Below are 13,697 nucleotides of genomic sequence, written 5' to 3' on the forward strand. Positions count from 1 at the left end.
ATACTGATGTATGCGGTCCGATGAGTGTTGAGGCTCGCGGCAGGTATCGTTATTTTCTGACCTTCACAGATGATTTGAGCAGATATGGGTATATCTACTTGATGAAACATAAGTCTGGAACATTTGAAAAGTTCAAAGAATTTCAGAGTGAACTGGAAAATCATCGTAACAAGAAAATAAAATTTCTACGATCTGATCTTGGAGGAGAATATTTGAGTTACGAGTTTGGTCTTCATTTGAAACAATGAGGAATAGTTTCGCAACTCACGCCACCTGGAACACCACAGCGTAATGGTGTGCCCGAATGTCGTAACCATACTTTATTAGATATGGTGCGATCTATGATGTCTCTTACCGATTTACCGCTATCGTTTTGGGGTTATGTTTTAGAGACAGCTGCATTCACGTTAAATAGGGCACCATCTAAATCCGTTGAGACGACGCCTTATGAACTATGGTTTAGCAAGAAACCCAAGTTGTCGTTTCTTAAAGTTTGGGGCTGCGATGCTTATGTGAAAAAGCTTCAACCTGATAAGCTCGAACCCAAATCGGAGAAATGTGTTTTCATAGGATACCCAAAGGAAACTGTTGGGTACACCTTCTATCACAGATCCGAAGGCAGGATTTTTGTTGCTATAAATGGATGTTTTCTAGAGAAGGAGTTTATCTCGAAAGAAGTGAGTGGGAGGAAAGTAGAACTTGATGAGGTAATTGTACCTTCTCCTGAATTAGAAAGTAGTTCATCACAGAAATCAGTTCCAGTGATGCCTACACCAATTAGTGAGGAAGTTAATGATGATGATCATGAAACTTCGGATCAAGTTACCACCGAACCTCGTAGGTCAACCAGAGTACGTTCCGCATCAGAGTGGTACGATAATCCTATTGTGGAAGTCATGTTACTAGACCATGACGAACCTACGAACTATGAGGAAGCAATGATGAGCCCAGATTCGGCAAAATGGCTTGAGGCCATGAAATCTAAGATGGGATCCATGTATGAGAACAAAGTGTGGACTTTGGTTGACTTGCCCGATGATCGGCAAGCCATCGAGAATAAATGGATCTACCAGAAGAAGACTGACGCTGACGGTAATGTTACTGTCTACAAAGCTCGAACTGTTGTAAAAGATTTTCGACAAGTTCAAGGAGTTGACTACGATGAGACCTTCTCACCCGTAGCGATGCTTAAGTCTGTCCGAATCATGTTAGCAATTGCCGCATTTTATGATTATGAAATCTGGCAAATGAATGTCAAAACTGCATTCCTTAATGGATATCATAAAGAAGAGTTGTATATGATGCAACCAGAAGGTTTTGTCGATCCTAAAGGTGCTAACAAAGTGTGCAAGCTCCAGCGATCCATTTATGGACTGGTGCAAGCCTCTCGGAGTTGGAATATACGCTTTGATAGTGTGATCAAAGCATATGGTTTTATACAGACTTTTGGAGAAGTCTGTATTTACAAGAAAGTGAGTGGGAGCTCGGTAGCATTTCTAATATTATATGTGGATGACTTAGTGTTGATTGGAAATGATACAGAATTTCTGGATAGCATAAAAGGATACTTGAATAAGATTTTTTCAATGAAAGACCTCGGTGAAGCTGCTTATATATTGGGCATCAAGATCTATAGAGATAGATCAAGACGCTTAATTGGACTTTCACAAAGCACATACCTTGATAAAGTTTTGAAAAAGTTCAAAATGGATTAGTCAAAGAAAGGGTTCTTGCCTGTGTTACAAGGTGTAAAGTTGAGTCAGACTCAATGCCCGACCACTGAAGAAGATAGAGAGAAAATGAAAGTCATTCCCTATGCCTCAGATATAGGTTCTATCATGTATGTAATGCTGTGTACCAGACCTGATGTGTGCCTTGCTATAAGTATAGCAGTGAGGTACCAAAGTAATCTAGGAGTGGATCACTGGACAGCGGTCAAGAACATCCTGAAATACCTGAAAAAGACTAAGGATATGTTTCTCATTAATGGAGGTGACAAAGAGCTCGTCGTAAATGGTTACATTGATGCAAGCTTTGACACTGATCCGGATGACTCTAAGTCGCAAACCGGATAGGTATTTATATTGAATGGTGGAGCTGTAAGTTGGTGCAGTTCCAAGCAGAGCGTCGTGGCGGGATCTACGTGTGAAGCGGAGTACATAGCTGCTTCGGTAGCAGCAAATGAAGGAGTATGGATGAAGGAGTTCATATCCGATCTAGGTGTAATACCTAGTGCATCGGGTCCAATGAAAATCTTTTGTGACAATACTGGAGCAATAGCCTTGGTGAAGGAATCCAGATTTCACAAGAGAACCAAACACATCAAGAGACGCTTCAATTCCATCTGCGATCAAGTCAAGGAGGAAGACATAGAGATTTGTAAAATACATACGGATCTGAATGTTGCAGACACGTTGGCTAAGCCTCTTCCACGAGCAAAATATGATCAGCACCAAGACTCCATGGGTGTTAGAATCATTACTATGTAATCTAGATTATTGACTCTAGTGCAAGTGGGAGGCTGAAGAAAATATGCCCTAGAGGCAATAATAAATTGTTACTTATATTTCCTTATATCATGAGAAATGTTTATTATTCATGCTAGAATTGTATTAACCGGAAACTTGGTACATGTGCGAATACATAGACAAAACAGAGTGTCCCTAGTATGCCTCTACTTGACTAGCTCGTTAATCAAAGATGGTTAAGTTTCCTAACCATAGACATGTGTTGTCATTTGATCAACGGGATCACATCAATAGAGAATGATGTGACGGACAATACCCATCCGTTAGCTTAGCATAATGATCGTTTAGTTTTATTGCTATTACTTTCTTCATTACTTATACATGTTCCTCTGACTATGAGATTATGCAACTCCCAAATACCGTAGGAACACCTTGTGTGCTATCAAATGTCACAACGTAACTGGGTGATTATAAAGATGCTCTATAGGTGTCTCCGAAGGTATTTGTTGGGTTGGCATAGATCAAGATTAGGATTTGTCACTCCGTGTATCGGAGAGGTATCTCTCGGCCCTCTCGGTAATGCACGTCAATATAAGCCTTGCAAGCAATGTGACTAATAAGTTGGTTGCGGGATGATGCTTTACGGAATGAGTAAAGAGACTTGCCAGTAACGAGATTGAACTAGGTATGATGATACCGACGATCGAATCTCGGGCAAGTAACATACCGATGACAAAGGGAACAACGTATGTTGTTATGCGGTTTGACCGACAAAGATCTTCGTAGAATATGTAGGAGCCAATATGAGCATCCAGGTTCTGCTATTGGTTATTGACCGGAGATGTGTCTCGGTCATGTAGTTCTCGAACCCGTAGGGCCCGCACGCTTAACGGTCGATGACGATTTGTATTATGAGTTATGTGTTTTGGTGACCGAAGTTTGTTCGGAGTCCCGGATGAGATCACGGACATGACGAGGAGTCTCGAAATGGTCGAGAGGTAAAGATTCATATATTGGAAGGTTGTATTCGGACATCGGAATGGTTCCGAGTGATTCGGGCACTTTATCGGAGTACTGAGGCATTACCGGAACCCCCGGGGGAAATCATGGGCCTCATGGGCCATGGGAGAGAAGAGGGGACAACCCACAAGGGGGAGGCGCCCCCCCAAGGGGAGTCCGAATAGGAAGGGGAGGGGGCGCGGCCCCCCTTTCCCTCTTTCTCTCCTCTCCTTCCCTCTTTCCCCCTCCATTGGAAGGAAAAGGTGGGGGGGGGGGGGGCGAATCCTACTCGGACTAGGAGTCCAAGTAGGACTCCCCCCTTTGCGCGCCCCTCCTAGGCCACCGGCCTCCTCCTCCCCTCCTTTATATACGTGGGCAGGGGGGCACCCCAAAGACACAACAGTTGTTTCTTAGCCATGCGCGGTGCCCCCCTCCACAGTTTACACCTCCGGTCATAGCATCGTAGTGCTTAGGCGAGGCCCTGCGCGGATCACATCACCAACACCGTCGCCACGCCATCGTGCTGACGGAACTGTCCCTCGACCCTCTACTAGATCAAGAGTTCGAGGGACATCATCGAGCTGAACGTGTGCTGAACACGGAGGTGCCGTACGTTCGGTACTTGGATCGGTTGGATCGTGAAGACGTTCGACTACATCAACCGTGTTAACATACTGGTTCCGTTTTCGGTCTACGAGGGTACGTGGACACACTCTCCCCCTCTCGTTGCTATGCATCTCCTAGATAGATTTTGCGTGATCGTAGGATTTTTTTGAAATTACATGCTACGTTCCCCAACAGACGCCCCCCGGGGGGCGAGCCCCCTGAGCTTGTGGCCATCTCGTGGCCCTTCTGGCCTCCTCCCGAAGTTTTCAGGGTGTCTTGTGGTTCAAGAAAAATCGTCAAAAAGTTTCGTTCCATTCGGACTCCGTTTGCTATTGATTTTCTATAAAAACAAAAACAAGGAAAAAGCAAGCAACTGGCTGTAGGCACTAGTTTAATAGGTTAGTCCCCAAAAATGATATAAAATAGCATAATAATGCATATAAAACATCCAAGATTGATAATATAATAGGATGGAACAATAAAAAATTATAGATACGTTGGAGACGTATCAGGAGGCGATGTATGCACGTCGATCGATCCCGAGGCCGCGCTCCTCCGCCGCTCTCTAACGACGGCGGAGACGTCTGCGTGGCGCCTCTGCCGCAAGAATGCCAAGGCGCTCTGACTCGGCATCGAGTTGTCGGAGCACGAGGCAAACAAGGAGGCAGCGGTGAAGGCGAAGGCTGCCCGCCATGCGAATGAGTAGGACCGGGCAAAAGGTGCAGCTCTGACTCTGACCTGGCGGACGACTCCACCTCTAGCTCCGACGACGACGCACCTCTGCACGCCGACGCCTACACAGAGGAGGGGCACAACCGCGCCAACAACCTGAAGGGGAAGGGGCCGGCAAGGAAATGGTGATTTCCTCCGCCCTTCCCCGTTCTATTTATATTTTATCTATGTTTTATTAGTAGTTTGTACCTTGTAGTATGGATTTGCACTGTCCTCTGTTGAACTCTGATGAACTATGTTCCTCTTGTCCGGTGATGAAATGTTGATCCACTGAACTGCGTGTTGATCATGTGTTTACGTAGCGTTCCATGATTGTTTCGGATATGCGGGTCGCAGGTGTGGAGGGCAACATATGAGACGTGTCCGGACGCGTCCGCTGGAGTTTGAGAGGCCGGATTTGCTAAGTCTGGTTGTAGATGCTCTTAGTGCTGTATCTAAAACAAATCTTTTTGAAGCATTTGGTGAGAGAAAACTTACGAGATAGCTACTCTCAATGTTAAGACTAATGTCAAAATTAAGATATGGTTGATTTCTCTTTCCTCATTAAATAAGATGCTACATCAGATCTTTGACTATGAAATGATACGGCTAACCGTAATGAGAGGATCATAACTAATAATGTATACATGCAATTTTGATGAGGTGCCGTAGAACTAAATGAAGAAAGAGATGGTTGAGTATCATATTATGATACCGTCTCATAAAAGTTTCTATTCTATTATGTATCAGGCATGGCAATAAATGAGATATGATATTATTTTTGAACATAATGAGATATGATACTATTTTTGAACATAGTGGGATATGACAATTTATGATACTATGCACTATGAAATTAGTATCACACACTAGTATCATAAGCATGATAATGATACATGATACTCCCACTACAAATATATAAGCATTAAAAGTGCACCGAAATTGTCTATACGTTCAATTTTGGACGATCAAGCATTACATCTACGTGATCGAACGTATATCTTTTTTATTTTGTGGGGCAAACGTACATATCACTCCATCGATCTTCATGATCTGGCAAAATATTATGTGACTTCAACACCACTTGGGCAATCTTCACCTAAACAAACGGTGCCGCTTTGTTTGTTTCAGAAAATAAATGAAGAAAAGGTACCACACCCAGTTTCGACGCTTCTCCGGCGTACATATATATATACTCCCACTGGAAAACATTTTAGTATCGAACAGAGCTTGGCACTTGGTTCCCGAGACTGCAGCGACAGTAGGGACTCCACAACAGTTTTGCACGTGGGGACGACCTTACGAGCCCCTACACCTATGGTACATACTAACTTGAGTAGTGCACACACTATATATATTACTGCATTTCACAAAGTTTGCTTGAACTTATGTTCGGATTCATCCATAGTTGACAGACTAGTAACAACCAATATGTGCTGGTGATCAATGATCAACTGACTATGCATGTGTGCCTGTGTGAAACGTGCTTACTAATTAATCTGGCAGGGTATCATCGGCATCCGCATGGCCACCCTGCTCCTCGCTGCCCTCGCGTGGTGTAGTGTGCTCGCCGCCGCCGGCGGCGGCGAGGTGGACGGCGTGTTCAACGTCAAGGACTACGGTGCTCGAGGCGACGGGGTCACGGACGACACCAAGGTACGTACGCCGCACGCGCGCGATGCCCGAGTTGCCGTTGCGCTCTCGATCGAAATGAGACCTACGTGACGGATGTGTGCTCATTATCTGTACTCTATGGGAAGGCGTTCGTGGACGCATGGACCGCGGCGTGCGGCGCCAGGGGCTCGTCGGCGTCGACGCTGCTCGTGCCGGCAGCCAAGTCCTTCCTCGTCGGCCCCACCAGGTTCAACGGGCCCTGCGCCTCCACCGGAATTACCGTCCAGGCACGCATACACCGTTCGTCTTTCCTGATCTTGTCTTAGATCTGGGCCGTGGTTTGCGTGGCTTCATCTTCGTGCGGCCCTTGCTTTGACTGTCGTAGGTCTTGGGCACGATTATGGCGCCGCCGGCGGGCGCATGGAGCGGGAAGAACTATTGGCTGATGTTCTACAAGGTCCACGGGCTCACGGTTACCGGCGGCAGCACCGGCTTGCTCGACGGCAGAGGCTGGACGTGGTGGCACAACAAATGCAGAGGCTATGCTGTGAGCCCAACTCATCTCTTGCAAGAAAGAACGAAAATCTTTTAATTCTTCCTTGCATTGGTGCCTCTTAATTTATTTATCAATCTTCGTCTGTGAGAAAGTATTTAATTGCTGATCTTTCCTTTAAAACGAAGCATTTATCAGTTTCCACTCACCTATTTTTTCTATATATAAGTTTTCACTCACCTATTTTTTTCTGTACATAAGTTTTCACTCACCTGTTATTGTTGTTTTCTTTCAGGACTGTGTAACCAAGGCACCGACGGTTAGTACAAACATAAGCAAGTATAGTATGTAGGTAATTAGCATTCATAGATCGACGTGCATGTAACCTCATTGCGTACGTACCACCATATCGATCCATGCAGGCGTTGGTGGTCATGAGCTGCGCCGACGTGGAGCTGCGCCAATTCAGAAGCAAGGACAGCCCGCAGATGCACATCGCCGTCAGCCAGAGCAGCAAGGTCCACCTGACGCAGCTGACCATCACCGCGCCCGGGGACAGCCCCAACACCGACGGCGTGCACATCGACCGGAGTGAAGACGTCCGCGTCAGCAGATCGACCATCGGCACCGGCGACGACTGCGTCTCCATCAGCTCCAGGAGCCGATTCGTCACCGTCGACGGAGTCGTGTGCGGCCCCGGCCATGGCATAAGGTAACAAAGGTTTTCCATCGATCTGCGTTTTCCTCTAGCATGCACTCGAAGAAGAGGAGTAAATGATGTGGTGGCCGGGCTTGTGTTTCTTGGCTAGTGTGGGGAGCCTGGGCAGGAACGGGGCGACCGCATCCGTGGAGTACATCGACGTGAAAAACGTCCACTTCATCAACACCACAAATGGGGCAAGGATCAAGACGTGGCAGGTAAACGAAGTTGAAACTGGCCTTCTCTTACTAACAAGCTGATCTGACGCGCGCCCCGGTGATCATATTGTATCTTCGCACTGCAGGGTGGGAAAGGTTACGCGAAGTCCATCTCCTTCACCGACATAATGTTCACCAACGTGGACAATCCTGTGGTCATCAACCAGTTCTACGTAGACCGCCACCATGTCCCAAATATGGTAGTCCATGTGTTCATTAACTGTTGGACGATCTGTATACGTGTGGAGCAGCTAGTACTAAATGTTTGTGCGTCTTCTGGGTGTCTTAATTTGCTGTAGGGGGCGGTGGCGCTGAGCAACATAACCTACAAGAACCTGAGGGGGACATCGAAGCACAAGACGGCCGTGGACTTCCACTGCAGCGAGATCGGCAGCTGCACGAACATCCACGTCAACTCCGTGGCGATCTCTGCTGCAGACGGCGGAGGAACCGTGGCCCGCTGCCAGAACGCGCAAGGGGACACCTCCGGATACGTCTACCCCAAGATCCCTTGCCTTAGATAATACTAATAACTAGCAGGTAGAAGGCGCGGCGGCACGCCGCGCCCTGATCTAGGCCCGCGCGTGTTTATGTGCGTGTAAATTTTTTTTTTAAAGTAAGAGAAGGGGTGGCAGTGGTATTGGGGTCGAGCTGGTTGCGAATAAATCTTTCTGACAGACTTCAGAAATTTTCATTGCACACTGGTAGACTATGAAATTATTATCCGGAATCAGTTGTTTATTATTTGACACTTTCAACTTATGTCTATCAATATCTGATGCATCATTAACAGAAATTCAACACATATGTCCGGTGAAAAGTCAACTTCGTAATCGTTGCAAGTTCAAAATCAAATCTTACTGGGTATATTAATTCATGTGGGTTGTAGTACCTTATAACCAATTCAGTACTGCACTCTCCTGTAGTATTATGATTCAAAAGTTTCCAGCTGGGTAGTGCTATCAAAGTTACTATTTTTCAAGAATTTCCTACATGTATGGACAGTCTGTTCAATAAAAGAGATGCTAAAATCATATCGTGCACGGACAGAAGTTGAATATTTCTTTATTTTTCTGTAGGCATTTGCACCCTTTTGAAATTTTTCGAAGGACATGATTTGATCAACCAGTGAAAAGAAATTTGAATTGTTTATATAGTAGTTCTCAAAGCAAAGAAGCCAAACTAATTAAGAAACTTCATGTAAAAAAATCTATCAAAAGAAAGTCAAATTGTTTATATAGTACAGTAGTTCCCACATCAAAGAAGCAAACTATTACGAAAGTTAATTTAAGAAAAGAAGACTTCACAGTGGCTTGGAAAACATCAATGGAGAATTCTGAAACTTGGCTCGAAAAATGTGTCTGAAGATCATGAATATCACGTGCAATTAGGTTACTACGTGAAATCCTACAATTACACTATACCAATGAGCCGGCGGTCCCATGGCTGCGACCGGGGGACGGCGGAGCGACGCGGAGGTGCTGGGCAGCGCAGCTCTCTGGCGGTGCGGTGGCTAGATGTGCTGCCTTGCTCTGTTTGGGCAGATCCTCTGCTCCAGATCTGGCTTCTTGGGCAGCGGTTCACATTGCTGTTGGTCATCGGGGCTGCGGCTGGGGGGTCGGCGGTGGTGCTGTCGGCGGGGTCTGCTGTGGTGGCGGTCGAGTGTAGTGGATGGCAGAGAGGGATTGCGTGCAGGCGACAGCAAGGTCCTCCTTGGCTCCGGTATGTGCAGGTGCTCGAGGTGAGCGACTGTGGATTCGGGCGGCTCCTTCTGGACGTAGCGGGGACGCTTGTTGTGATCTGGAAGCTGGGTAAGGAGGCCTGCATTGCCGGACTCGGCGGCTGGCCATGCGGAGAAGAGCGGGATGGGATGCTCCAGGCGAAAGCCTATTGTCGACCTTGTCGGCAACAATGATGGCGACGCCTTTTGGCGTCGCTTCCCTTCATGAAGGCGTCATTGGGGAGCTCCTATTCTCACTCTTTCTGTGCTCCGGGTGAAAGCCTATGATCCTTCTCTGGATCAGGCGACGATGGCATCTTTGATGGCGTTTTCCTCCTTGGGGGCGTTGTTTTGGAGTCACGGATCCGCGGTTGGCTGCCTAATGTCTGGGATGAAGCGGTTGTTGGGTGATGGGGTTGTTTGGTGGTGGCGGTAGAAGTGAGCTATGGTAGCGACCGGCGCCTTGGTCGTTCTGAGGGTGGACCTGTCTCTTGGGGGCTCGTGGCGGCGGTGAGGTCTCGGGTTTCGGTGCCCTTCGACGGCGCATGAGGTTTTGTTGCCTTGTTGTGCTTTGGATCCCTCTATTTGTGATGGTGGCCATGGTGTGGCCTAGAGGAGGTACAGGGCTGTCTCGGCGGATCAGTGCCCTTCGGCACGGTCTATGACTCTCTTTGTCGTGACGTGCCTAGGCAGTGGGAGGCCCTTCGATGGTGGCTGCGACTCTCCTAGCTCTTCAAGGTGCTGAGTGATCGCAAAGCAGCTGATGACTTCTTCTCTACGTCTTCTCGGTGGCGGATCTCCTTTCGGCTGATCCAACAAAGCTAGCTCCTGCTCTTCTCGGTCTGCCTAGGTGCTCAGTTCTTGATGTTGGCTGTGTGTCTCACTCACTTCTGGTTCTTCTTCTTGTGTCTCTGTTGTTCCCTGTAACTCTCTGGTGCGTGTTGTGTGCAATCTGTTGCACCTGTTGTGTTGTATCCTACTCTTATCTATAATGAAAATGTTTCAGGCCGGCGTAAGCCCGCCGTAGCACCGTAAAAAAAAAACTATACCACATGTTATTTTCCTAACATGAAAGCCGGAAGATGGCTATAAAGCTGGTGGCTGCTTCAGGACTATTAACACATAAACGTTCATAGATAGAGCCGTCCGACCAAGGTGTGGACCAGTCCTTGAGCACAAAGGAAAAAGGACATAATCCATTATGTTTTAGTCCTGAAGCAACTATACTTTTGGCTATAGAAAGTTCATCGATTTTTTCCCTTCATTTGACAACACCAAAAGAAAATATAGCGATAAATGCCAGAAAGTATACATGAGCGCCATGTAAATTACTGGAATATATTGAAACATGCCCGGTCTAGTTATATCAAAAACAAGGACATATAAATCTGTTTCTAAATTCAGTAATTACTGAAACAGATCAGCGTCACTCATACTCTTAAATTAAGAGTATTGGATAACATACTACCTATTTAGCTTCTACCACAGAGCAGCATAAAAGGAGTGCAAATATTGGCATGAATCCCAGAATCGTTCCCTCATCTTTCCCTGACCAGCAGGTAATAAAAGTCTGAATAATAAGATTAGAATTCAGGGAATACTCTCTTGTCGACCATTAAATTTTGAGTCACTAATATTTTTCAACCAACAAGTAAAAGCAAACTATATTTAAAAAATGAGCCCACCAGTACTGGAAGTACTTGACAACAAACTATAAGAATTAATCCTAGAACTGTCCCCTTGATTCAATGAAGCTTCTCAGTAGGCAGTTCACATAAATTGCGGCACACCTAATGGTAAGAAATACTATAGGGAACCTAAAAGGATGAGCAATAGTTTGCAATGTACAAACACACAAAAGCAATTTTTCAACACTACTATTTCCAGTACAGGCAGGGAATACGCTTCTCCAATTCAATGTAGTCAAAAGTCAATTAGGCTCACTCTAAATCTATGACATATTGTTCCAAAAGCCTTCATATAAAAAACAGAAACATGAGCCTAATAAAGGAATTAATGTTCCAGCTGTCGTCGTCTCAGCTGCCCGCGTCAGGTGGGGAGCGTGGGCAGATGGCCCAGCGCTCTTGCCCCTTGCGCTCGCCGGGGCCGGTGCCGGCGCCAGGTCCTGGGGCTCCTCTGCATCCGGGAGGTGGGGGTGGGGCGGGAGGCCTTACCCCTATCGAGGCTACTAGGGAGGAGGTTATAGCTTTTGGAGGCATCCCGGATCCTGTTTCTGAGGGGCGGCGGATGAGCTGTCGCATCCAGGACCAACCTGATGTTGATGACATGCAGCTGAGGTGCACCAGGCGGGCGGCCAAGCTTCGTGATATTGAGGTCACAACTGGTATGTCGGTCAACACCTCCAATTCTATTCTGCATTTTTCTGATGATGAGATTATTCTTAATGCCAATCAGCTAGGAGTTTCATTAGGTAGTAATGATAATGAAATCTCGCATTCAGTTAATGACCTCCTGGACCTTGAAGCGGATCGTGCTGTAGATATGATTCGCAATTTAGCAGCTATTAAACCTATGAACGATTCCGACATTGCTCAGTTGGGAGTCAGGGTGTTAGATTCGATTTGTGCAGATATTGCCCCTCCCCCCCCCTGAGACTGAGGAGGAGGAAGATTCTTTACCTTTTGGGGATAGTGAACCTATAGAGGATCCATGCGGTAGACCCACTGACCCCGGCTGTGAGGACCGGGTGGAGGACTTACCCAAGCCTAAACGCAAGTGGAAACGCAAAATTTCCTAGCTTCGGCTGTGCGTAGAAGTGCTAGGAACCGGGTGACCAAAAAATTTCATGATGAGTTATGAGAGGATTTTTTTCGAATTGCAGAGGTCTGAGGGACTTGGTTAAAAGAAGGTTTCTAGCAGAGGCTTCTATCGAACATAGGTTGAATTTTATTGCTCTTTCTGAAACAGGAAGAGGCAATTTCTCTCCTCTATTCCTAAATACGTTGTCGGGAGGGGTCGATTTTGATTGGCATTGTCTCCCGCCGAGAGGAAGATCAGGTGGATCTTACTTGGGGTTAGATGCGAGACGATGGAAGTCCGAAGTGTGGTCATGGGAGATTTTGCCATCAAATTTTGGGTTAGGTCGAAGGTCGACGATTTTAATTGGGCCCTGGTGGCGGTGTATGGGGCCGCACAGCCAGAACTCAAACCGAACTTTTTGGCGGATCTAGTCCGTATTTGCAGGTCTGAGCAGCTTCCAACCTTAGTGGGGGGGGGGGGGGTGATTTCAATATTATTAGAAGGAGAGACGAAAAGAACAATGATAATTTTGATGGCAGATGGTCGTTCATGTTTAACACCATTATTGAAAGCTTGGATCTGAGAGAGATAGAGCTTTCGGGTAGAAAATTCACTTGGGCTAATTCTTTGCCCACTCCTACGTTTGAGAAGCTTGACCGTGTCCTTGCGAGCGTTGACTGGGAACAGAAGTTTTCTCTAGTCACCGTCCAGGCATTATCGCGTGGAATCTCGGACCACACCCCTTTACTAGTTGACTCTGGTGAGGCAACGCATGTGGGGAATAAGAATACCTTCTCTTTCGAATTAGCGTGGTTTGAGAGAGAAGGTTTCTTTGATCTTATAGCCAGGGAATGGGCTAAAGATTCAGGAGGAAGGACTTCAATTGAGAGATGGCAGAATAAGATACGACACTTGAGAAGTTTCTTGCGTGGGTGGGCTAAGCATCTCAGTGGGGTTTATAAGGTTGAAAAGGAAAGGCTCCTTTCCCTTATTCAGGCCTTAGATGTAAAAGCCGAGTCCACGATCCTAGATTCAACGAAACTTCATGTTAAATTAGATGCGGAGATGAGATTGAAAGAGCTCCTGCGAGAAGAAGAATTGAAGTGGGCATTGCGGGCGAAGGTGCGCAAAGTGGTCCAGGGGGACGCTAACACTCGATTCTTTAATGTGATCACCAACGGCAAGCATAGAAAGAAAAGGATCTTTCAGCTTGAGCAAGACGAAGGGACGATTGTAGGACAGGAGAACTTAAAATTATACATCACTAATTATTATAAGCAGCTTTTTGGGCCTCCGGAGGATAATTTCGTATCTATAGATGAGTCGCGGAATGAGGACGTCCCTCAGCTTGCTTTTGATGAGAACGATATTTTAACTGCCCCGTTCTCCAAGAAAGAGGTGTTTGAAG

The 13,697-nt window shown here is 46.4% G+C and overlaps 1 protein-coding gene across 1 annotated transcript; it reads left to right on the top strand.

Annotated features, from left to right (window-relative positions):
* The first annotated feature begins 6,019 nt into the window (after positions 1 to 6,019).
* Positions 6,020 to 8,583, top strand: LOC109769397 (polygalacturonase ADPG1-like). The gene is made up of 9 exons (XM_040401066.3): positions 6,020 to 6,104; positions 6,291 to 6,440; positions 6,545 to 6,685; positions 6,784 to 6,945; positions 7,187 to 7,210; positions 7,314 to 7,603; positions 7,701 to 7,809; positions 7,896 to 8,009; positions 8,109 to 8,583. The coding sequence occupies exons 1-9, from the start codon at positions 6,102 to 6,104 to the stop codon at positions 8,331 to 8,333; spliced, it is 1,218 nt and encodes a 405-aa protein (XP_040257000.1). The 5' UTR covers positions 6,020 to 6,101; the 3' UTR covers positions 8,334 to 8,583.
* The last annotated feature ends 5,114 nt before the right edge of the window (positions 8,584 to 13,697 follow it).

Source organism: Aegilops tauschii, chromosome 2 (assembly GCF_002575655.3).
Source record: "Aegilops tauschii subsp. strangulata cultivar AL8/78 chromosome 2, Aet v6.0, whole genome shotgun sequence".
NCBI lineage: Eukaryota > Viridiplantae > Streptophyta > Magnoliopsida > Poales > Poaceae > Aegilops > Aegilops tauschii.

Coding starts and splice junctions, on each gene's coding strand:
- LOC109769397 (XM_040401066.3), top strand. Junction 6,686..6,783: donor CCACCGGAATTACCGTCCAG/GCACGCATACAC, acceptor TGACTGTCGTAG/GTCTTGGGCACGATTATGGC. Junction 7,211..7,313: donor GTGTAACCAAGGCACCGACG/GTTAGTACAAAC, acceptor CGATCCATGCAG/GCGTTGGTGGTCATGAGCTG.